Source organism: Martes martes, assembly GCF_963455335.1.
Source record: "Martes martes genome assembly, chromosome: 1".
Lineage (NCBI taxonomy): Eukaryota > Metazoa > Chordata > Mammalia > Carnivora > Mustelidae > Martes > Martes martes.
This window is the reverse complement of record NC_137888.1, coordinates 209,649,135-209,674,828: the sequence shown is the minus strand read 5'-3', so window position 1 is coordinate 209,674,828 and position 25,694 is coordinate 209,649,135. Positions and strand designations below refer to the sequence as shown.

Sequence of the window (25,694 nt, the reverse complement as noted above, 5' to 3'; positions counted from 1 at the left end):
ATGATACATTTTCCCAGCGATAAGAGTCTAAACGGACGGGCAGGCTGGCTGACGAGCAGAGCAGGCAGGAACAGTCCCAGCTGGGGTGACAGCCGCCTGCTGGGTGATACACCCTGGCACGGCCAGGCCAACCCCGGAGGATGCCTCTGTGGTGGGCCTGGGACACAGCCCTGCCTGTCTCAGGCCATCGGGCCTCTGTGTTCTCTGCTGATGGGGAGGGTTCCTCCGGATGGCCACAGCCTCCTTGTCCAGGAGGCTCCCAGCTGGCCCGGTAGCCAGGGAGCCAGTGGTTTTGAGGATGATGCCTTCAGACATTGTTCTTTCGCTCCCCAGCGGGGCGACGGAGTGCCAGGATTCTCTAAATCAGGATTGGGGGACTGCGACCAGAGACGGGGAGCCACCCACTCAGCCTGAGGGAGCCTTCCTGTGGTTTGAGTCGGCTCGTCTTGTCTTGCAACACTGAGTTCCCCTCGTCTGGGGGGAAGCCGTTCTGACGGAAGTCCAGCCTCTGGCGTCTGTCCTGCCGACACCTGCCACCGGCGCTGCCCGGCCTCGCTCACCGGGAGGGGGGCCTCTGGGCGCACGGCTGGCCAAGAGGGGAGGCTCCCCCTGGAACACACTCCCAGCACCGGCAGAAAATGACACGTTGGCTTGAGTTTTCAGTTCTTTTCTTTTTTAAGTTTTTTAAGATTTATTTGTTCATTGTCAGGTAAGAGTCATTCCTTTAGGACGCACCGGAGTAAGGCAGAGGTTCCCCCGGCGCTCTGCAGGGAACCACTTCCATCAGCCCGAGGCTCTTGCCGGATCCTTTTTCTGCATCTCTGTGTGTGAACGTTCCCCATTCCCCCCAGTGCCCTTAGAAGCCCATGTTTGAGAGTCCCCGGTCCTGCCAGAATGGGTCTGCCTCCAGCCAAGGTCCCGCTCTTCACCATCTGGAGGAGTTTTTGCCTTTGTTTTGCTTGTAATACATTTTTTATATTGGAACAATTTTAGATTGACCAAATTAAAAAGAACACTTTTTTTTTTAATGATTTTATTTTCTTTTTTTGGGGGGGTAGAGAGAGAGAGAAAGAGAGAACGAGTAGGGAGAGGGGCAGAAGGAGAAGCAGACTGTGCTGAGTGGGGAGCTGACCTGGGGCTCGATCCCAGGACCTTGTGATCATGACCTGAGCCAAAGCTGGATGCTTAGCTGACTGAGCCAGCCAGGCGCCCCGAAAATAAACAAGTTTTTTTTTTTTTTTAAGATTTTATTTATTTATTTGACAGAGAAAGAAGGAACACAACCGGGAGAGTGGGAGAAGGAGAAGCAGGCTTCCCGCCGAGCAGGGAGCCCGATGTGGGGCTCAATCCCAGAACCCTGGGATCACGACCCGAGTCAAAGGCAGGCGCGCAATGACTGAGCCACCCAGGTGCCCCGAAAATAAACCAGTTTTAAGTTTAAAGGAGCAGGGGCGCCTGGGTGGCTCAGTAGGTTGAGCCTCTGCCTTCGGCTCAGGTCATGATCTCGGGGTCCTGAGATCGAGCCCTGCATCGGGCTCTCTGTTTGGCGGGGAGCCTGCTTCCCCCCCCGCCGCCCCCCGCCTGCCTCTCTGTCTACTTGTGATCTGTCTCTGTCAAATAAATAAACAAAATCTTTAAAAAAATAAATAAATAAATAAAAAAGTTTAAAGGAGCAAAGACAGTAGCAAGAGCGCCCACGTAGCCACTGCCCCATGGTACATGGGTGCCTCAAACTGAGAAATGAACCTTGGTAGGTTGTTATCATTAAGGAAAGCCAGACTTACTGCAGATTTCCCCAGCTTTCCCCGCTGTGTCCTTTTTCTGTCCCAGGACCCCATCTGGGATGCCATGCTGCAGGCCAGTCGTCCCTCCTCCGGAGTCTCTGCTTGTCTGTGACCGCACCACCCTCTTTGCTTGCTTTTCATGCCTTTGGCATTGATAGAATGTCCTTCAGTTTGGGTTTTTCTGGTATTTCCATGATGAGATGGGGGCTCCAGGTTTGGGGAGAAGAACACAGAGGTAAGGAGCCCTTCCCTCCACATCCTGTTGGGTCCGTCACCCCTGACAGGCCTTCCCGTGGGTGATGCTGACCTTGATCTCTTGGTCAAGGCGGTGTCTGTCAGCTTCCCCTGTGGTGGTTCACTCTTTCTCTCCTTTTCATACGCCATCCTTTGGAAGCCTCAGAGGTGGTTCTTGATTGCTTAAATCGGTAATATGTTCAGTATGGCACCAAGTTCCAAAGTTGCAGAATGGATGGAGAGGGAGGCCTTGCTCCCGTCCGCCCCTCACAGCTCACCGCCCTGCTCCCCGGGGGCGTGTGCCCGCCCGGGCTCCGGAGCGACAGAAGCAAACACGTGTGTGTTTGTTCTCCCTTCCCCCCTGCACAGCTTTACACCCTGGTCGGAGCGGTGAGCTTGTTACTGGACAGTGTTTCTTGGAGATCTCCCCGCATTGGCACAAAGAGCGCCTGCCGCCCCTCTGGCTTGTTTCCCACCCTCCAGGTATCATTTACATAGAGTCAACACGCCGGTTTTAGCATAAAGTTGTTCTGACAAACAAGCAGGCTTGTGTCGCCACCAGCACGATCAACAGACAGAACACCTGCAGTCCCCCCCAGGAGTCCCCCTGTGCCCTTTTGGGGTCCCCCCCCCACCCTGTGCACCTGGCGCCTGAGGATGGGCTCTCTACCCTATGGTCTTGCCTTTTCCAGAATCTTATGTAAATGAGCCCACGAGGCTTCTGAGTCGGCGGCGTCTCCCTCTGTAGCACACTGGAGAACCATCCGGGCTGAAGGCAATTGCCCTTCGGTCCTTTTTATTGCTGGGGGGTATTTCATGGTGTGACCGGGCCACGGTCTGCTGATCTGTTCACGCGCTGAAGGCCGGTGCATTGTCTCCGGTTCTTGGCGACGGTGAATAATGCTGCTGGAAACACGTGTGCTCCTGGCTCTGTGTGGCTCATGAGTCAGGTACATTTTGAATTAATTTATGTAGGACTTAAGAGATACAGATGGAGGTTAAGATTCTTTTGCATATGAGTGTCCAATTGTGTCAGTACTCACTTCCTTCCTTCCTTCCTTCCTCTTTCTCTCTCTCTCTTTTTCTCTCCCTCCCTCTCTTACTTGTTCTCTTCTGGCTCTGCTGGGCCCTTTACTGTTCCTCAAAGCTGTGAAACAGGGTCCCACCTCAGGGCCTTTGCATATATGCTCTTCCTTTGCCTGGAAAGCCCGTTCCTTGAGATAACCTGATGGATCACTTGTCGCCTCCGCCCGGCCTGTGGTCAGGTCTCCTCCTCCGCAGGCCCTGCCTGGCCCCCCTGCTAGAACGCCTCCGTCTTGTTACCCCATCCTCTTGCCCTGCTTGTTCTTTCTTGGAAGCCCTCGTCACTCCCTGTCATGGTTCTACCCATTTACTTGGTTTATTGTCCATCTCCACCCAGTAGAAGGTCGGTGCCCTGCTGCCGGGGCCTTGCGCGTGGGGGTGCCCCTGCCCTTTGTATGGTGCCCAGTGCATATTAGTTGTTCTAGAACGCCCTCTCCTCCTCGTAAACGAGCCATGCGTCTCAGTCGCTAACAGGTACTCCCTCAGCAAAGGCAGCCGGCCTGCTGCAGGCCCTGCTCCGACCCGGGCTGCCCCTCTGCTGTCGCTGCTTGAAGTCAGGCCGGGTGGGGGAGGCACCCACTGGGCAGGCATGCCACCAGGAGACGGAGGCTGTGACTAAGATCAGGGTCACGGAGGGGATAAGGCCGGAGGAGGGCAGGATGAGGCCAGGCCACAGTCAGAGGCCCGGGCCTTTCTGGGAGGGTTTGTGTGGGTTGGCAGTGGTTTTTATCTTTTTTTTTTTTTTTTCTCTAAGATTTATTTATTTATTTGAAAGAGAGCGAGCGAGCAGCAGGAGGGGCTGTTCCACCAGCTGAGCCGCCTAGGCCCCCGGCAGTGGTTTTCATAGATGATGGACTTGCTCCCTTCTTGGTACATGGGTTGCTCTCCTGCTTTTTGTTTTTTTTTTTTTTTTTAATTAATTATTTATTTATTTGACAGACAGAGATCATAAGTAGGCAGAGAGGCAGGCAGAGGAGGAAGCAGGCTCCCCGCTGAGCAGAGAGCCCGATGGCGGGGCTCGATCCCAGGCCCCTGGGATCGTGACCTGAGCCGAAGGCAGAAGCTTTAACCCACTGAGCTTCCCAGGCGCCCTGCCCCCTGCTTTTTGTCTTAAAATACCATCTCTACTGAACTGAACTATATTTCACATAAAACTCATCCTTTTAAAGTACTGTTGGAGGGGACACCTGGCTGGCTCAGTCTGTAGAGCATGTGACTCTTTTTTTTTTAAAGATTTTATTTATTAACTTGTGAGAGAGAAAGAGAGAGAGAGAGAGAGAGCATGAGAGGGAAGAATGTCAGAGGGAGAAGCAGGCTCCCCTAGGAGCAGAGAGCCCGATGTGGGACGCGATCTCGGGACTCTGGGATCATGACCTGAGCCCAAGGCAGTCGGTTAACCAACTGAGCCACCCAGGCGTCCTTTTTTTTGAAGATTTTGCTTATTTATTTCTCAGAGAGAGTGAGAGAGCGAGTGAGTACAAAGCGGGAGTGGCAGAGGCAGAGGGAGAAGCAGGCTCCCCGCTGAGCAGAGAGCCTGATATGGGGCTCGATCCCAGGACCCCAGGATCATGACCCGAACTGCAAGCAGGTGCTTCACCGACTGAGCCACCCAGGTGTCCTGAGCATGCAGCTCTTGATCTTAGGGTTGTGAGTTTGAGCCCCACGTTGGGTGTAGAGATGACTTAAAAAGTAAGTCTTAAAAAAAAATAATAAAGTGTACCATCAGGTGATTTTTAGCATCTTCATGGAGTTGTGTGGTGATCACCACTGTCTAATTTCAGAACCTTTTCATGTCCCCAAAAGAAACTCTGTCCTCACCAGCAGTCACTCCCCACCCCCCCCACCAACTCCCAACCACTAATTTGCTTTCTATGAATTTGCCTGCTCTGGACGTTTTGTATTGATGGAATCGTTTACAACGTGGTTTTTGTGTCTGGCTCCTTGCACTTTGTACTGTGTGTTCAAGGTTCATCTTTGCTATTGCACGAATCAAAACCCCAGTCCTTTTCATGGCTGAATAGTATTCCACGGTACAGATTATGCCCCCTTGTGTTTACCTGTTCCTCAGTTGACAAACATTTGGGTCATTTCTACTTTTTGGCCATCAAGAATAGCACTGCTGTGAACATTTGTGTATGGGTTTTCATGTGTATATGTGTTCATTTCTTTTGAGTCTCTTTGTAGGATGGAATTGCTGAACCATGTGGTAATCCTTTTTTTTTTTTTTTAAAGATTTTATTTATTTATGTGACAGAGATCACAAGTAGGCAGAGAAGCAGGCAGAGAGGGAAGGAAGCAGGCTCCCCGCTGAGCAGAGAGCCCGATGCGGGCCTCGATCCCAGGACCCCGGGATCATGACCCGAGCTGAAGGCAGAGGCCTTAACCCACTGAACCACCCAGGTGCCCCCCATGTGGTAATCCTTATGGTCAACTTAAACCTTGAGAAATTTCCAGTTTTCCCTGGTGGCTGCCCCATTTTACGGTGGACCAGCACTGTAGGAGGGTTCCAATTTCTCCACATCTTTGTCGACACTTGTTATTATCTGTCTTTTTGAATTTAGCTTTGTAGTGGGTATGAAGTGGTATTTCGCTCTTTTTTTAAATTTTCGTTTCCCAGCGACTGATGAATTTTCGTGTGCTTAATGACCATTTTTCTGTCTTCTTTGTAGACATGTCTATTCAAACCCTTTGTCCTTTTTTAAATGGGTTTTTTTGGCCTATTGTTGGTTTGTAAAAGTTCTTTATATCTTGTATCAAGACCAATCTCCTATGAGCTATGTGATTTGCAAATACCTTCTCCCATTGAGTTGTCTTTTTACTTTCTTTTTTTTTTTTTTAAAGATTTTATTTATTTGACAGAGAGAGAGAGATCACAAGCAGGCAGAGAGGCAGGCAGAGAGAGAGAGAGGAGGAAGCAGGCTCCCCACTGAACAGAAAGCCCGATGTGGGGCTCCATCCCAGGACCCTGAGATCATGACCTGAGCCTAAGGCAGAGGCTTTAACCCACTGAGCCACCCAGGCGCCCCTCTTTTTACTTTCTTGATAGTGTCCTTAGAAGAAGACAAATTTTGGGGCGCCTGGGTGGCTCAGTGGCCTCTGCCTTCAGCTCAGGTCATGATCTCAGGGTCCTGGGATCGAGCCCCACATCGGCTCTCTGCTCAGCAGGGAGCCTGCTTCCCCCTCTCTCTCTGCCCGCCTCTCAGCCTACTTGTGATCTCTCTCTCTAATAAATAAATAAAATCTAAAAAAAAAAAAAAGATGACAAATTTTATTTTGATGAAATCCCATCCCTGTATTGTTCTTTTTTTTTTTTTAAGATTTTATTTATTTATTTGACAGAGATCACAAGTAGACAGAGAAGCAGGCAGAGAGGGAAGGAAGCAGGCTCCCCGCTGAGCAGAGAGCCCGATGCGCGGCTCGATCCCAGGACCCTGGGATCATGACCTGAGCCGGAGGCAGAGGCTTCAACCCACTGAGCCACCCAGGCGCCCTGCCTGTATTGTTCTTTTGTCACTTACGGTTTTGGTGTCGGATCTGAGAAACTGTTGTTAAATCCATGAGGGTCATGATTTAGTCCTGTATTTTCTTTTATAAATTTTTTTCCCCGTATTTTTTGCCACCTGAGTCTAAGACTCCCATGCTTCCTAAACTGGTCATGGAGCAGGTTAGAGTGACACTAGAGCACCTGTCAACCTCAAGAAAAATTCCGTGCAGTGAGATACACTGTAAAACACAACATCCCAGCCCAGTGCCACACCCGATTCAGGTATTAATTTGGCTGTGAGAGACCCAAGGCTTATCTGAAGAAATGGTATCCTTAAGTTTCAGATAATTGAGCAGTCCACCTTTTGGGTACCACGGTGGTCACAGAATCTGTAGATCTTAAAAAAAAAGTCAAAATCCTACTAAAACAACCTAAAATTACATTGGTCCTTATGGGGAATGTTTCAGTTAGACAAAGTCATTTTAAGAAGTGCATTTGAAGGCAAGCGTTGCCAAATTGAATGAACAGAATTGGATGCCTATTTTTTTCTTCATCCCCTGTTCCTCCCCCCGCCCACCTCTGGCAACTACTGATCTGTTCTCTGTATCTGAGTTTGGTGGGTTTTTCTGTTTGTCTGTTTGTTTAAGATTTCACATATAAGACAGATCAGATGGCGATTTTCTTTCTCTGTCTTACTTCATTTAGCATAATGCCCTCAGGATCCATCCCTGTTGTCAAAAATAGCAAGATTTCATTCTTTTTTTAAATATCTTTTTTTTTCTTTGAATTTTTTTTTTAAGATTTTATTTATTTTTTTGACAGCGATCACAAGTAGGCAGAGAGGCAGGCAGAGACACAGGGAAGGGGAAGCAGGCTCCCTGCCGAGCAGGGAGCCCGATGCGGAACTCGATCCCAGGACCCTGGGATCATAACCTGAGCTGAGGCTTTAACCCACTGAGCCATCCAGGCACCCTCATTCTTTTTTTTTTTTTTTTTTTAATGACTGAATAATATTCCAGTGTGTGTACATATACCACAATTCACAATTTCTTTATCCATTCATCTGTTGATGGACACGTAGGTTATTTCCATATCTTAGTTATTGTCAATACTCGTTATATTTTCTTTTAACTGTGTTACAGTTTTCCGACTTATATTGAGGTCTCTGATCCATTCTGAGTCAATTTTTGTATATCTTGTGAGGTCGGAGTTCAACTTCATTCTTTTGCATGTGGCTGTCCGGTAGACCCAGTACTATTCATTGAAAAGATTTATTTATTCACTTATTTATTTTAAAAGATTTTATTTATTTATTTGAGAGGGAGAGAAAGGGAGAAGCAGGCTCCCAGGGAGCCTGATGCAGGGCTCGATCCCAGGACCATGAGATCATGACTTGAGCCATCCAGGTGCCCCTGTTGGAAAGATTTAGATCTATTTGGGGAGTACTGCCATCTTAACAATATTAAATTTTCCAGTCTGTAAACACCGGATGTTTTTTCACTTACTTAGGTTTTTGTGTTTTTTTTGTGGTGTTGTTTTTGGTGGATTCTGTAGCAGTTGCTATAGACACGATCATGTCATCTTTGAATAGTTTGCTTCTTCCTTGGGATGCACTTATTTTTTTTTCCTGTCTTATTGCCTTGGCTAGAACCTGCAGACAATACTGAATAGAAGTGAGAGTGGATATACTTGTCTTGTTCTTGATCTTAGAGGGAAAGCTTTAAGTGCTTTACCATTAGTAGGATGTAAGCAGCAGGTTTTGTGTAAATGCCCTCTATCAGGTTGAGATAAATTCCCTTCTGTTCCTAGTTTGTTGAGTGTTTTTATCGTGGAAGGGTGTTGGATTTTATCAAATGCCTTTTCTGCATCTGTTGAGATCATGATATAGTTTTGTCATTTACTCTTCATATGGTGTGTTGCATTGATTGATCTTTGCATTTTTGGACAGTTCCGGCATTCTTGTGATAAATCTCACTTGGCTCTGGTGCATAATCCTTTTTATATGTTGTTGGATTTGGCTTACCCGTATTTGTTCTGAGGATTTTTTTGGTCTGTATTCATAAGAAATATTAGTCTGTTTTCTTGTCATGTTTTTGTCTAGCTTTGGTCTCAGGATAATGCTGGCCTCACAGGACCAGTTAGGAAGTGTTCCTTCCTCTTTTATTTTTTGGCAGAGGTTGTGAAGGCTCTGTTAAAACTCCTTTTTTTTTTTTTTTTTAAGATTTTATTTATTTATTTATTTGACACAGAGAGGGAAATCACAAGTAGGCAGAGAGGCAGGCAGAGATGGTGGGGGGGAGGGGAAGCAGGCTCCCTGCGGAGCAGAGAGCCCAATGCGGGGCTCGATCCCAGGACCTTGGGATCATGACCTGAGCTCAAGGCAGAGGCTTTAACCCACTGAGCCACCCAGGCGCCCCTTAAATTTTTCTTTTTTTTTTTTTTAATTTTTCTTTTTTTTAAATTTCTAAATGTTAAAGCTTTATTGAGGTATAATTGGTATAGAACAACCTGTATAGTCTGTATGTCTGTCTTTTTTAATTTTTAATTTAATTTTAAGTAACTTATTTAAAAAATTTTAAAGGTTTTATTTATTTCAGAGGAAAAGAGAGAGTGAGAGAGAGCATAAGTGGGGGAGACAGGCTGAGGGAGAGGGAGAAGCAGGCTCCCCGCTGAGCAGGGAGCCCGATGTGGGACTCGAGCCCAGGACCCTGGGATCATGACCTGAGCCAAAGGCAGATGCTTAACCCACTGAGCCACCCAGGTGCCCTATTTTTTATTTTCTTTTTTAAGATTTTATTTTATTTACTTTTGAGATTTATTTACTTGAGAGAGAGTGAGTGAGAGAGGGAGAGAGAGAGAATGCATCGGAGCCAGGGGAGGGGCAGAGAAGCAGACTCCCCACTGAACAGGAAGCCCGATGTAGGACTTGATCCCACCTGGGATCATGACCTGAGCCCAAAGCAGACACTTAACTGCCTGAGCCACCCAGGCGCCCTGAAGATTTTATTTTTAAGTGATATCTACACCCAGTGTGGGGCTGGAGCTCACAACCCCGATTAAGAATCACGTGTTCTCTGATGGGCCTGCCGGGTGCCCATCTTTTTTTTTTTTTTTTTTAAGATTTATTTGTTAGCGAGTGTGGGGGAGAGGCAGAAGGAGAGAGAGGATCTCAAGCAGACTGCCCCACTGAGCAGGGAAACCCAGTGTGGGGCTCCATGTCACAACACATGAGATCATGACCTGAGCTAAAACCAGGAGTCAGACACACCCAACTGACTGAGCCACCCAGCATCCTCCTGTCCTTTTTTTTTTTTTTCCCCTTTTCTTTTTTTCCCTAAATATAGGTACCTTGGGATGCCTAGGTGGCTGACTCAGCAAAGTGTCTGCCTTTGGCCCAGGTCATGGTCCCCGGGTCTTGGGATCAAGTCCCCCATTGGCTCCTTGCTCAGCGGGAGCCAGCGTCTCCCTCTGACTGCCCTGCCTGCTGCTGCCCCTGCTTGTGCTCCCCCCCACTCTCTCTCTGACAAAGAAATAAATAAGATCTTAAGAAAACATACATAGGTGCCTACATCTATAAATTTTCCTGTGCATACTGCTTTTACTGAAGCCTGTAAGTTTTGGCCTATATGTTGTGCTTTCATTTTCATTCATCTCAAAGTATTTTTAATTTCCATTATGTTTCCGTCTTTGACTCACTGGTTGTTCAGGAGTGTGTTGTTATTAATTTCCACGTACTTGTGAATTTCCCCAAATTTCCTTCTGTTACTGATTTCTCATTCCATCCCACGGTGGCCAAAGAACATACTTTGTGTGATTTTTCAGTCCCTTGACATTTATGAGTCTTGTTTTATGGCCTAACCTTCATACCGCCTAGCGTGGAGAATGTTCCATGTGCCCTTGATAAGAATGTGTATTCTGCCGGTGTTGGGTGGAGGGTTCTCTGCAGGCCTGGTAGATCTCATTGGTTTATGCTGGCGTCGATGTGTTCTGTTTCCTCGTTGATCTTTTGCCCCGTGTTCTGTCCATGATTGAGGATGGGGTATTGACATCTCCCGGAGACTACTGTTGACTTGCCTCTGTTTCTCTGGTCTCGTGCTCTCTTTACTTCTGCTTGCTGGTCCTCAGTCCAGCCCAGCCCGACTCAGTCCACTTGTTCTCCCGTGTGAGCTTTTAGTTTCCCCCTCCAGACCGGGCCTTGGGGTGAGGCGACAGGCCTGTGTGTCTGCTGTGCCCAGGGCTGATCCCTGGAAGGGGGTTGCTGTGTCGGAGTGGGAGCTGACTTAGAATCATCGTGCCAGGCCTGCCAGGGAAGACTGTGCCAGGGTCCTTCTTGAGGTGCCAAGGCAGGTCTCCCTAACTGCCATCTCCCTCATCAACCAGTCTGGTGCGATAGGGCCTTAGATGTGCCAGGCACCAGGTTTCATGTGACTTGTCCTTCTAATCCTGCTGACAGCCTGACGGGGAGGGCGGGGCGCCATCCCCATCTTCCAGATGGAGAAACCGAGAACCGGGCAAGGGAAGGCGCTTGTTCAGGTCTCACGGCGAGGCTGTGGCTGAGCTGTCCAGCTGCAGCCTCTGTGCTCTCCACGGTCATGATCTCCCGGCCACTTTGTACCTGCAGGGAGCTGTGACTGGCCGTCCCGTCTTCAGCGTTCAGCTTTGTTTCCGGTGTGGTGACCAGGGTGGTGCCGGCAGGTGGGGACAGGAATGAAGCCAGTTGGGTTGGTGCCTCACTGGTTGGTGTTGGTGGGGAGGGATTGCTGTTAGCTTAGGTGGCTTTGACCTAGGTGACCAAAGCTCTCTAGGTTCAGTTTCTCCATCTGAGAAGTGGGGTTGGTGAGCGCCCCTGTGAAGGCAGAACAGAGACTCTTGTGCACAGAGCTTAGCTCTGTGCTGTGTTGTGTGCAGCCTGGAGATGCTAGCCCCTCTCACATGTGCTTCTGAGCACCTGTCGTGTGCCAGGCGCGGTGCTGGGTGCAGGGGAGCAGGCCGTGAACAAAGCAGACGGTTTAGAATGGGGACCAGTACACAGGAAGGAAGCATGGAGAGCGGACAGAGCCCAGCCTGGCGACGCGCTCAGGGGACCTCTCCCTGCGGGTGCCATCCAGCCACTGTCCGAAGAAAGAGTGGAGGGCTCTGTGGGGGCATCTGGAGGCAAAGGAGCCCAGAAGGAGACTGAAGTCAGATGTCCGCGGGGCCCGGAGGCGGGAGCTGGGGGAGCCAGCAGAGAATGGCAGGGAGGTGATGGGGCACTAGCGTTGGGCCTTGTGGCCTGCGGGAAGGACATTGGTTTTGTTCCAGGTTTGCTGGAAGCCACTGGTGGGTTTTAAGCATGTGGGCAGTGTGATCTGACTTGTGGTTTGCAAAGCTCTCCCTGGCTGCCGGACTGGGAACACACGGGGCAGGGCAAGAGTGGGGCCTGGAGGGTTGGGGAGCCGTCACCCAGGGGACTCAGCCTAAAGGGTTTGGGACCGAGCAGGGGACGGGGATATCTTCGGGGGCGTTGAAGGCAAGGTTTGCTGACAGATCGGCTGTTGGGGGTGAGAAAGGCATGGCCAGAGAAAGGGTGGTAAGGCCATCCTGTCTTGTGTGACACCCTCTGTCAGGAAGACATCTGGGAGAGGCTCTGGGGAGGGGACTGGGGAGGACGCACACCCATTCTCCTACTTGAAGAAGGAGCCTGCAAGGAGGATGGTTCTAGGATGCTGGGAGTGTGGTGGGGCACTGCCTGGCTTTCTTTTCTCTTTACCAGCAGCCTCCCTCTGGCTCAGTTGGGCCCCCCATGTGGTGACATGTGCAGAACTAGGGATCCATGTGTGGCCAGCCAGGCCCTAGAGATGCAGTGGGGACTCACTGACGCCCCAGCACCTGCACTGTCTTCTGTCCCCGCCACACCCCATTTTATAGGCGAGGAGGCTGGGCCCAGGATATGAGTAACCTTGTTACCAAGGTCACACAACTGGCATGCAGCTGGGATGGCTGTGTCACCCAGGCTTTCTGCTGCAGGACAGAGCAGTGAGGATGCTCAGGTGACCCCCAGGAGTGCAGACTCAAGATCTTGGGTCCCCAGCTGCCAGTGTTTTTTCTTTCAACTGTGAAAATGCTTCTTGGCTGATGGGTTGCTTTAGAGCTTCTCAGTACAAATGAAAAGTTAAAAATTAATATATACATATTTTTAAAGATTTTATTTATGAGAGAGAGAGAGAGAGTGCACAAGCAGGGGAAGCAGCAGAGGGAGAAGGAGAAGCAGGCTCCCCACTGAGCAAGGAGCCCGATGTGGGGCTTGATCCTAGAATCCCGGGACCATGACCTGAGCCAAAGGCAGACAAGTACTTACCGGGCCACCCAGGTGCCCCCAGAATTAATGTTTACCTGTTACAAAAGTTGTAAAAAAAAGTTATGGAAGACCGAAATTCAAGTCATGTTGGAAACTTAAAACAAAGTTTTTCCACTTGCCTTCCATACATGACTTCCATCAAGGGCTCAGATGTCCCCTCCAAGTTTGTGGTCCCCACACAGGCAGGAATGTGCACAGGCATTAAAAAAGAAGTTCGGAGGACACAGTCAGTTCTGTGCATCACACTTTGCTTTCGGCACTGTGGCCTGGATTGCGTCTTGGGCCAGCTCCAAGATTGATTTAGCCAGGGCCATGCCGATGGACATCTAGGTGGTTAACAGATTTCACTCTGGAAAGCACTGCCACAGGGAGAGGCCATCCTTTTTTCTTTTAAGATTTTATTTATTTATTTGACAGAGATCACAAGTAGGCAGAGAGGCAGGCGAGGGGTGGGGGAAGGAGGCTCCCCATTGAGCAGAGAGCCCGATGCAGGGCTCAATCCCAGGACCCTGAGACCATGACCTGAACCGAAGGCAGAGGCTTAACCCACTGAGCCACCCAGGCGCCCCGGGAGAGGCCATCCTTGCAGACCCATGGAAGAGATTGAAAACAGGGTGATGTGGGGTGGGGCTGTCAGCAAGGGACAGTTAAGCCTCTCAAAAGAGTTGACATCTGAATTGAGTTCTGAGTGACCAGAGGAAGCCAAGATTGTGGAAAGGCTCAGAGGAGATGGTCATTCCAGGCAGATGATGAGTACGTGCAAAGGTCCTGCAGCAAAAGTAGATTTGGCCTGTCTGCTGTACCTTGACCAGCAGTGTGGTTGAGGGAGTGAGTGAGGGTGGCAGTAAGGGTAGGGAGGTGATAGGGCAATTGCTTGGGGCCTTGGAGGCCATCAGGAGCCCTTTGGAGCCGAGGAGGGTCATGATCAGATTCATATCGTGCCCAGTTTTCCCTTGATTGTATAGGGCAAATGGTTTCTTTTGGGTAACATGGTAAGAACTTTGCAAACCCCTCCAACTACCATCTGAGGCAGGTGACATTATCCCCACTTTACAAATGAGGAAACTGAGGCACAGAAAGGTGACCAGACCTGGGTGTCTGGATGGCTTAGTTGGTTAAGCGACTGCCTTCGGCTCAGGTGGTGATCCTGGAGTCCTGGTATCGAGTCCTGCATGGGGCTCCCTGCTCAGCGGGGAGTCTGCTTCTCCCTCTGATCCTCCCCCCTTTCCTGCTCTCTCTCTCTTTCTCATTCTCTCTCTCTCAAATAAATAAATAAAATCTTAAAAAAAAAAAAAGAAAGGTGGCCAGACCTGCACAGATAGTCCAGAAAAGAATTGGGAGTGCCTGGATTGATTCCAGCTGGGGTCTGAGAGGCCCAGGAGCCATGGCTGCTCATCTCCATGGGCCACTTCTTCTCCTGGCCTGCCCTCCAGATGAGACCTTGGAGCAGGTGACCCTATGGCCGAGAGCCAAGGGTGGGACAGATTCTGGAACCTCAGGATTGCTGAGCAGGGAGGAGGCTGCTGGGGATTTGTGAAGGGGAGGCACCTGGAGTGGGATTGGCAAAGTCAACAGGACTGCCCACCCCCCATCTGAGCCTCAGTCTCATTGGACAGTGGCAGATTTGGTCCCGCATCCCACAGACATTGGTCACCTGCCTCATGCCTGACTCGCTGTTGAGAGCTGAGGAGAGACTGGAGAACATGCCAGGCAGAGGACCAAGCTCCCACGAGGTTGCTCCTCTAATGGGCAGGGGGGGAAGGGACAGACCACCGCTCTATGGACAAGTGAGTAAATTGGAAGGTGCCAGTCATGAGAACAATTGAGAATTAAGCCGATGGCATATAACAGAGCAGGACCTCATAATTGGGGGTGCCGAGCAGTGGGTGCAGAAGAGGTAGTTTAGGTGGGAGTTGCTAGTTGGCCCTGTGGATGTTGCAGGGAGAGAGTTTGAGGCTGAGGGAGTAGCCAGTGCAAAGGCCCTGAGGCAGGAACCTACCTTTTTTGGGGGGACATGGCAGAGAATAGTATAGCGGGAGCTGAGTGAGGGACAGGGCTGGGATGGTGACTGGCAGGTCGTGCAGGGCCTTGTGGGCCTCAGAGAGGACTTGGGGTTTTACGCCGAGGGAGGTGGGAGCCTTGGGAAGCCTCTGAGCAGAGGGGGGCCATGCTCTGACGTGGCATCCACAGGCACCCTGTGGCCACTCTAGGGGTGAGGGTGGGTAGCTGGAGAGTAGCCAGAGAGGCAGCAGCTGTGCTGGTCCAGGCAAGCACGGATGACTTGCGTGATGGCCTTGGATGTGCAGAGAAGGGGGCGGGTTCATGTTTGCTCTGCAGGTGGAGCCAGCAGGGCTCGCTGCGGGGCGGGGTGGGCGGTGACGGCTGGACGGAGCCCTGGGTCTGCAGTCTCATTCAGCCTGCCTGCCCCTTGCTGTGACCCCAAAGATACGCTGGCACCTGCCTGGGGCCACTGAGTATGGGCTGGGCTCTGGGTGACCAGTGGTTACTGTTGGATGGCATCCAGATGGGTGGTAATGAGGCAGGCACTGGGTGGGGACCGTGGGGCATGTGGACTGGATGGTGAGGCTCCAGAGGCCGAGCGGTGAACTCTGCCTCTGTTCTAGCAGAACCACAGCGGAGGCCCTAGGGGGCATGAGGGTGATTGGGGGGGGGGGTGGTGTGCCTCATTGACATCCCACTTGTGTTCCCATCACAGCTCTGCTCCTTCCTCGCTCAGTTGCCTGGGCACGCCCTGAAACTCTGAGCCTTAGTTTGCCTATCTGGCCCTGGTATTATTCTTTTGGTGTTGCTCGAGGGTTTGCTGAGAGGTTGCCAGAGATGGGCTTAGAGCTGGGCTGGGGGACAGCCAGTGCTCCCCATCTGGGCTCTTGTCAGCCTGAGAGAATGAGTTGGGTACAAACAAGTCCCTCGAGCATGGGCCTCCTGCTGAAGGCTCTTCCCGTGGCTGGTGCTGTGCTGAGGTCTCCTGGTCACACTGAGGCTTTGAGTGACCCCCACGAGGATATGGTGATGAGGAAGGGATCCCAGCCTCGGGCACTTGCTGGGGCTCCTGCCATCATGCTGCCCAGGTGAGGGGTGACCTGGGCTCTTGCCAGCTCTGACTCATCCTTTGCTGGCTTATCTGTTTGTTTTTCCTCCCCCGGAAGGCCTCCACCTGCCCACTTGTCAGCCTGGGTTTTAAGCCTCCGTTGTTCCCTCAGGCAGGCAACCCCGCCCATGTGGGGGGCTGGAAGCCAAGGGTTCCTGGTGGGATCTTAGGCTCTGTTCAAACAACAGTAAATAAACAGCTGGGGCTTCTGATCTGCCCCCTGGTGCCACCTCCTGTTGTGCCTTCCCCTCCCTGCTGGGCTTTGAACCCAGGCTGTCTGGCTCCAGAGCCCATATTCCTCCCGGCCACTCACCAAACATTTAATGAGCACCTGCTCTACGCCAGGCACTGTTCTAGGTGCTGGAGATCCAATAGTGACCAGGTCAGGTGAAGTCATGTGCCGTCACAAGAGTGGACTTCTGTTGAAGACCACGTTGTGCGAGTGAGAAGGGGTATATGTTTGGGAAGGAGGGGTACAGCCCACTGCATCTGCCCACGGGTGGGTGCGCAGTACGTGAGGGGAGGGGTTTCTTAGTAGAGGGAGCAGTGCCTGCAGAGGCTGGAAGCCAGAAGTACGGAAATTGCAGGGGTGGGATATGGGGGTGGTGGGATGGGCAGGTAGAGGACCCTGTGAAATGTGGGATGGATCGAGTCACTTCTTCAGGAGGGAGGCTTAGATCCCTGGTCTTTGCTTTAGAACGATAACCGTACATAGCCCAGGAGGAAGCCGGGAGGAGGATCGTGGGACCAGGCCCGGGCCTGGTACAGAAATGATCATGGCTAACACTTACTGAACCCCGACTTTGTGCCAGCGAACAGAATAGACCTGAGATCCTATCCTGGGGAGCTGCATGGCGGGGAGGGGTGGGTAAGCAGACGAGTGGCTTGGAGAGTTAGTGAGAAGGAAAAAAGGTAGGAGGGACTTGGGGAGGGGGTTAGAGCTGTGAGCAAGGGTGGGAAGTGTCCCTACGAAAGTGTCATTTGAGCCTGAGCAGTGGGGAGGGGGTGAGTCATGGGGGTGCCTGTTTGGTACCCAGCTGACCTCGGGTGGGTGGAGTTACTCCCTCTTACTGACCGGGAAACTGAGACCAGAGAGACAGGGAAGCTGGCCCAAGTCACACCGCGTGCAGGGCGGCCTGGGCATACGGCAGCCCTCGTAGCCGACGTGGGTGGGTCAGGGCGGAAGAAGCAGATGACTGAGGCTTGAGAGTTGACTCCAGTTACTGGACAGTGTCCTGGGCAGAGCTACCCGGGGAGGTGGTTTCCTTCCCAAGGGAAGGAAGGCACCAAGAGAGCTCCTGCTGCCATGTGTCAGAAAACCCTCTGGGGCTGGGGCGCCTGGGTGGCTCAGTGGGTTAAAGCCTCTGCCTTCGGCTCAGGTCATGATCCCAGGGTCCTGGGATCGAGCCCCACATCGGGCTCTCTGCTCAGTGGGGCGCCTGCTTCCCTTCCTCTGTCTCTGCCTGCCTCTCTGCCTACTTGTGATCTCTGTCTGTCAAATCAATAAATAAAATCTTAAAAAAAAAGAAAGAAAACCCTCTGGGTGGGCCTCGGGGCACAGCCAGACAGGCCCCTCACCGAGACTCCTGGGAATTTCTGGGGAGCTGCTCTTGTGGGGGGCCTGTCCAGTCTGTGGGTGGGTGTTGCTGCTGTTTCTACTCAGCATTCTGAGAACTTCGGGAAACAGTCGGAGGAATCCTGGGGCTCCTGGGGCTCCTGGCCTGGTGTGCGAGGCCCTGCGCGCCTGCCCAGCCTCATCCTTCAGCCTTCTCCCCGTCGGGCCGCGCCTCGTCTGTCCAGGCTGCACCCTCCAGTCATCCTTCCCACTCCCCACCAAGTCCCAGCCCCAGAAAGCTGCCTCCTCTTCATGTGCCCAGAGCGCTCAGGGCTCTCTCGCGCGGCGTGCTGGTCCTCGTGTTCTGTTGAAGCTCTCATTGTCTGTTGTCTGTAGGGTTACCATTGTGCTCATGGTGCCTGGCCCCCCAGCCACGCCCAGAACAGTCACAGGACAGCGTGTGCCGATACCAGTGGCCGAAGGCTAGGCCCGGGCTGGGGAGATGCCAGCGGCTTTTGAGTCAGATGTGTGGGCCCAGAGGCCGGGTGATCTGGGGTCAGAGGCCAGACCCCATGAATTTCAGTTCACTGTCCCACCACTCCCTGATGCCTAGTGACCTTTTTTTTTTTTTTTTCTTTTTTAAATAAATGCATACACTCAGGAAACCACCAGACAGATCAAGATAGAGGATGTTGTCATCACAGAAAGTTCCTGGTGCCCCTTCTAATCAGTTCTCCAAAGGGAACCAACTGCTCTGATTTCTATCTCCAGAGACAAGTTTTGCCTGTTCAGGTCCACCCTCTGACTCAGCAGGAGAAATGGGGGTGTGTGTCTACGAGAGGCACGTGTGCAAATGTTCACAGCAGCTGTATTTGTAATGCCCCCGAACTGGAAAGACCCCAGATGTCCCGTTAGCGAGAGAGCGGATAAGCAAACTGTGTCCCATCCATGCCACCGAACACGGGTCAGCAGGGAAAAGGATCCTGTGTCACTCACACACACGGCGCAGGAGGGATGCGTTCCCATGTGTTTGTATCGTTCCATCATGGACCCGTTGGGTTGCGTCAAAGAGGCAGAGTGGGAGATTCCTGCAAAAGACGTACACACTGTCACCGCTACTGTCGCTGATTCTGTGTTGGAGGGCCTGCGCTGATGGTTTCCAGGATGCCATGTCTGTGATGTGCAAGGGGTCTCCCGTCCGTGCCTCTCAGGTCTTTGCCTCTGAGCCAGGGAGCCAGGGGGTCGGGGGCCTGGGGCTAGGGCCAAGGCCATGTGTGGTGCTTGAGAGGTTAACAGCCACCAGTAGGCCTGCCCTGTCCTGGGAGAGCCTGGCATCTGCCGTGAAGTGGCTTTGCTCTCCTGGAGACACTGGACTGCCCCCTCTGGCGAGGGTCTTGGTGAAGAGCTGACTTTAAGGCCTGGTGAGCTGGGGGCCTCCTTGGTGTTTCCCCGCCCTGCCGTTCCACAGCCCTGCATGTAGCTTATTTCTTGTTTCCGCTTCTCTGAGGGGCGTTCTCTGACCATCCCAGGGGGGACGCCCCGTACCACTTGGCCTGTGTCCTGCCCAGATAGCAGATGACCTAAACATTTATCCAGGCACACTCCTTGTGTGAAATTCTCCGAATCTAGAACCTTTCTCCATTTTGACATGAAACAACACAAGAATCCTCTGCTTGGCTTTAATGATCTCTGAAAGTCCCCCTTCTACTCCAGTGCCCACCTGGATCCCTGCTCTTTGACTTTCCTTTCTCACTGGTCTAGAGTGCCTTCTGGTCGCCCTACTTGGCGTGCATCCACATTGCTAGTGTAAGCAGGTGTGGGTGGTACCTATTTCTGTAGTGAAATATACAGGATTCATTTTTTATTTCACTGTTTTATCGAGGGATTGTTTCTGTATTAGGAAATCTACCTGTTTCAAATGCAGTGATATTTTTAGTAAATTTACAGTAAATATTAGTAAGTTGACCACCATGATCAAGTTTTGGAACATGTCCAGCATCCCAGAAAGCTCCCTCCTTGTTTCCCACCCCTGGGCAAGCACTGATCTACTTCCTGCCTATATTGATTGGTCTTTTGGGGACGTGAAACATCATATTTTGTCATCAACTACTTTTATTTCATCTTTCTGTCATACATATGGCATCATATCAATGTATAACGTGCACATCGGAAATGTACAGATCTCTTTGAGGTATGGGGGACGTTGTTCAAATATCTGTCCGTGAAAGAGCTCTTTGGGCAGACTGGGGCTGGAGCGCTGCCAGCCAGAGGGACACGGTACCGCTCATCGGCAGCCTTCATTCCGGTCCCTCCTCTGCCCCTTGTGGCTTCGGGACCCTCCAAGGTCAGAGCGTTTCCCAGTGCCGGGCTGGGACTGGTGTCTTTGCCGACGTTGCCCCACTTGCAAGACGGGATTGCCCCACATGTGTGGTCACACTTCCTGCCTTGCAAGCCCGCCGCGTGAGTAACTTCTGTCCTTTTCCCTCCCACAGGGACTTCCTTCCCCGAGGTTCAGGAATCGTCACCCGGCGACCTCTCATTCTGCAGCTCATCTTCTCAAAAACAGGTACAGTGGGACAGCTCGCTGCTGCAGCAGGAAATGAGTGTGGACGCAGCGCCCGGCAGGAGTGAGGGGGCCGATGGCGGCGTCCAGGGTCTTGGGCTGCCATTTGGGCTTGAATTCATGGTCTCCACGTGGGTAGCATAGTTGAAGCACAGTTCGGTGAACACCCACTCCTCATATCCTCCATTGTGACCAGGCCGCTAGTCGCCACGTTTGCTGGCTGCGCTGTGGATAACACATTTTCGCTGAACGCTTTCAAAATCAGTAGCAGACATTGTGACACGTCAACCCAGAGTACTTCAATGAGACTCCCCTTGCACTAAGGACACCTTCCTACAGTCATAGAGCCTCACCCAAGGAAAGTAATCATTTCTGCCTGGTATCTGATGCCCAGGCCATACTCACGTTGCCAGTTGTCCCCCCAGATATCTCCCCTGGCTAGTTTTCCAGCTGCTCTGATCAGTCCCCTCCTACACTCCATTGTCCTGTCTCCTCTTTTCCTTAGAGCAGCATCACCCCTGTGTCTGTTTTGATGACGACATTGGCTTTGGGGAGAGGCCCACCCACTGAATATAGAATGGCCCGTGTAAATTTTTTTTCTGTCTTTGCCTGGGTGGCCCCGTTTATTTCTGTTCTTTCCACACAAGTCTGGCATGAGGTGGGCATGTCTTCCAGCATAAAACCCACTGAGGTCTTCTTGGAAAGCACCTCGGGTCAGAAGCTAGAAGGGGACTGGGGAGCTCTCGGGGGCTCCCTCCAGAGCCCCGAGTGGCCTCTGTGCCTGGAGTATTGGCCTTGGTCCGGTCGGCGTTCAGAGGGCGCCAGGCTCACTGCATGGCCCGGTTAGACACACCCGTGCTGGGAAGGCAGCTGACACACCCCCATTTTAAAGGTAAACTGAAGCTTAACCAGGCCACCTGCCTTTACGCGGGGCACCCGCGCAGGATGGGCGTCACCCAGTCAGATCTCAGCCCCTCCCCTGTGTGGTGCCCCAGTCACGTGCACTCATTTTCATCCTCTGACTCCGCCCAGCCCACCTGCGAGGGGGCGTGGCTCCAGTGAGAGGCCTTAGCCGATTGGCCCACACCTCTTCCTTGTGAGCTCTGCCGTGTCATAGGCCACAGGCGAGTCAGTGGGCTGCTCCCTGTGGATGTAAGTGTCCAATCAGTTCGGCCAAGACTGGCTGTAGCAGAGCCGGGGCTTTCAGATGACAGTGCGTCAGAGAGTCACAGAAGGCTTGGCCCAGTGGGTTTCCGCTTTCCATTCAGCAGGTTGATGGGGGGGGCGGGGCGGGCTGAGCAAATGCATTTTTAATGAGTTCCCAGCTGATGCTGATGGGCGTGCTTCTGGCCCAGGGCCACACAGGGGAAAGCCTCTGCCCTGGTGGGTCGGCCCTGGGAGCTAAGACTGCCTGGGTTCAGATAGTGACTCTGCAGCTTACTGGCCTCATGGCCCCTGGGGAGGGACGGCTGCTCACGATGTGTTTCCTGTCTGGACAGTGAAGATAATAATAGCGCTGACTTTGTTGGTTGCCATGAAGACCACGTTATTCAATACGTCCAACCCGCAGCACGGTGCCTGGCACACTCCAGGTCCTCCCTGTGCGTTGCTGAGGCAGGGGCTGCGGTTTTGTGCTTTCTGCTGGCTTGTACCAGATGGCCTGCTGGGAGAACAGGTCTGCTGGCTTTCTGCACTGGAAGGTGGCAGGCTGTGTTATGGCAGGACGGCTCCCCCATCATCTCCCTGGTGGCCGTCACCAGCTGTGGTCCACTGAGCACTTAGTGCATGCCACAGGCTGCTCCAGGCCCAGGGCACGGCAGTGACAGGGCCAAGGCTGCTGCCACCACCTGCCACCTACCCACCTGGCATTCCCATTGGTGCCAGGGGACAGAAGCGGGAGAGTGGGGTGCGACAGGCAGGCCTGGCCCCCACCAGATTGGAGTGTGTATGGAGAGGGGAGAGTGACTAACTTTATCCTAGAGGGTGGGGCATCCTGGGGCTTCTCCGAAGAAGTGATTTTGGAGCCAAGGCTAACAGGTGTGCTGGGGTGTCAGGGAAGGGGGAGCTCTCCTTCCAGCAGAGAGTAGCAGATGCGAAGAGCACTGAAGGCAGAACTCTGAGGGTGCACATCAGCCTAGTGCTGTCATTTGGGCTTGAATTCATGGTCTCCATGTAGGTAGCATAGTTGAAGCACAGTTTGGTGAACACCCACTCTGCATATCCTCCATTGTGACCAGGCCGCTAGTCGCCACGTTTGCTGGCTACACTGTGGATGACACATTTTCGCTGACCTGGACTAACACTGGGGTCTCCGTTCCCATCATCCCCACTTTGCAGAGGAGGGAACCGGAGCTTCCAGAGATGAAGCCACTTGCCCAAGAGCACACAGGAGGGTCATCGTGAGAGCCCAGCCCTAAACCCACTAGGTGGGGTGCACCCTTAGGCCCATGTGTCACTTGTCCAGGTCCTGTGGCTGCTGGAGGGAGACAACACAGGAGCCTGCCCAGGGCAGGGGACTGGAAGAGGTGGGAGGGGTGCCTGGGGGCAGGTGGGGACAGGGTGGCAGCCGTGGAGATAGAATTGTGGCCACATCCTGTTGGGCTGGTGGTGGAGGTGGGAAGCGAGGCCCGGGTGTCCCATATGGTAGTGGCCCTTTCTGTGCCCCAGCACACGTACTCCTTCTTCCTTCTCTACCTGACTGTGGCATCTCCGGTCTCGTTGCTGCTAGCGGATGCGTGACCATTCCAAGCTGGACCTCTGCTGGATGCCAGGGAGACAGCAGACAGGGGATGCCATGGTCAGGCTGCGAGGCGGCAGGACTGGGGGTGTGGGAGAGTATATTGGCCGTTAGATTGATTTTGGGCCAGGGGCCCAGGGAGAACATTCTGGGCAGGGGCTACAGCATGTGTGAAGCTGTGAAGGGAGGCTGGGGGATGGAGCGTCAGGAGGCAGGTGACATGGCCTGGAAGTCTGGTGAAGGATTAGACATGAGAGCCCAAAGAGCACATGGGTGGGGTAAGACCGGCTCAGCCCACTGGCTGCCCTGTGGAAGGAGGACAGGCAGAGAGGCCAGGGAGAGGGTAGCCTCGAACCAGGCAAGAGGTGATGAGGTCTGGCCCAGGGCAGTGCTGTGAGGGTGAGGGGTAGTCTAGAGTGACCTAGAGGTGGGGGGTCCAGGGTGATGAACAGCAGAGGTGCCCAGCTGGGTGGGAGGCAGGACATCCCACTAATAAGAGGGAGGAGGCTAAGTGTAGTGGGGGACATGGTGATTGGTGGAGGGCCCTCTAGGGGCTACGTGGGGCTACATCGCTTCTAGAGAGTAGACTTTTGTCCAGCTGACTCTGGAGAGCAGGACTCTGGAGCACACACTACCCCTAGTGTCTGGGGCCTGGGGCAAGTGGCTTCCCACTCTCTGCCTCAGCTTCCTCATCTGTAAAATGGGGTGATAGCAGTACCTGCCTTGTGGCCCTGGCTTTGGTGTGGCTGCCGCCTCCTTTGGGGTCAGTCTGGGCATCCCACGATGTGGCTCTGCCAGGGGCCTTTGTCCTCTTGATGCCTGTGACACCCAGTGATGCCTGCCTTCTGGTCCAGACTGCTCTTAGTGAGCTGTTGCTTTTAATCTGCTTAAGACCACATGGGGCACCTGGCTGGCTTAGTAGAGCATGCAGTGCTTGATCTTGGGGTTGTAAGTTTGAGCCCCACACTGAGTGTAGAGATTACTTAAAATCTTTATAAAATACTACCTAAAACCACAGCCACCAGGAAGTTTGATGGTCCATGGGTAAACCCTGCTTCTCCCTAGGCACCACCCCTTGGCCTGGTAAACCCTGGGTGGTGGGGACTGTTCTTATCTGGAATGTGGCCTGCCGAGCCCTTGACCTTGGCTGGTGTTCTCAGGCTCCAGAAAGGGGATGGCAGGGCTTGGCTCCCAGCTTCCTTCTCAAAGCCTTCTGACCCCAACAGGGCCTTGCTGGCCTCTGGGACCTCGCCTCCTCCTGGTCCCTAGCTGCAGCCACCATCTTCCCTCCTTGCTCGTCTTCAAGGTCAGCTCGATCATTCACGCCTCCAGGCCTTTGCCCTCACTGTGCTCCCTCCCTGGAACACCCTGCCCACCTTCCTCGCCCTCCTCTCCTGAGAGCTCCAGCGCCCCCACCTCCCATCCCATCCGTGCTGCCTGAGTTCCTCAGCACCACGTACCTAGTAACCTCCTCCTGTTCTTACATTTTCTTAATGATTTCTTTCCCCCCGAATCCTGATGTGCTTTGTCCACAGCCTTCTCCAGTGCCCAGCACCCTGACCCCCTGTGGGCTGCTGCCGTGCCTCTTCTCTGCCCGTGCAGGGCGGGCGGGATTATCAACAGCTCTTTCTCGGGCACCTTACCCTGGGAGCCTGGCCCTGGCGGGGCCTTTTCTGTAAAGCCGGTAAACTCTGAGGCACTCAGGCCAAGGGCCTTGTGTCCTGATGAGGAAACAGAGCCAGGAGCTGGTGCGAGCCGGGCGGGGGGCTGGCCGGAATGCCGGCTGGGGCTGGGGCTGTCACGTTCTCTGGTGTATGTGGTCTTTTTCCCACGCTACCAAGCAGTTCTCCAGTTCACGGTGGACGTGGACTGCGTGGCCCACAGTCACCTCCATTCCGACACCGCCTGCCCACCTGGAGATGGTGTCAGACACCCCAGGGTAAGAGCTCAGGGCCACTAGACTGTCGCCCTTTGCCCCTGCCGCGGGTCCAGGATGTCCCCTGACCTCCTTACTGCCTGGCTGCAGATCTGAGGTTCCCAGGGCCCCCTCCTCAGGCTCAGTGCATTTGCTGGAGCGGCTCACAGAGCTTAGGGAAACCGTTCACTTCCTAGACGGGTGGTTAACGTAAAAAGGATAGAACTCGGGAGCAGCCAGAGCGAAGAGGGGCATAGGGCAGGGTGTGGGGAAAGGGCGCCCCTCTCCCAGCACCAACTCGTGCTCTCCAGCTGGGAAGCTTTCTGAGCCCCGACCTTTTGGGATTTTTATAAGGCCTCATTACACAGGCATGACTGATTAAATCACTAGCTACTGGCGATTGATTTCAACCTCCAGCCCTCTCTAGGTGGGGGTGGGAAGGGAGGAGCTAAAAGTTCCTCTAATCACATAAATTGGTCCCCCTGGCAAGCAGCTCCCATCCTTAAGTGCTTTCCAGAAGTCTCCTCATTAGCATAAACTGATGTGTGGTTGAAAGGGGCTTATTAGAAATCTTAAGACCCCTTTATTGCTCTTATCACTTAGGGCTTTCCAAGGATTTTAGGAGCTCTTGTGTCAAAAATGGAGGGAAGAAATACAAATATGTATTTCTTACTATAAATCACGATAGGACACCTTCCCAGTGGCGGTGTGTCCTAGAATGGGAGGTCTGCGTGACTTGTCCCGAATCAGAGGGAGCCTGAGAACCAAGCAGGCTTGGGGGTGCCACATGCTTTGCCTCTTCTCTGTTGGCTAAAGCCTCTGCAGAGTTCCTCTTGTTTGGACCCGTTTGATCAGACTCAGGGTCTCCTGAGTCTGTCTGAGTCCCCAGGGCT

At 52.8% G+C, this 25,694-nt stretch overlaps 1 protein-coding gene across 9 annotated transcripts in view; it reads left to right on the top strand.

The window, feature by feature from the left end:
* The window catches only part of DNM2 (dynamin 2), an 85,331-nt gene that overhangs the window by 10,142 nt on the left and 49,495 nt on the right, over positions 1 to 25,694 (top strand). For all 9 annotated transcript variants that reach the window (XM_080815977.1, XM_080815976.1, XM_080815975.1 and 6 more), the window contains exon 2: positions 20,079 to 20,152. In XM_080815977.1, the coding sequence (XP_080672103.1) occupies positions 20,079 to 20,152 (74 nt within the window). The remainder of the gene's footprint in view (positions 1 to 20,078; positions 20,153 to 25,694) is intronic.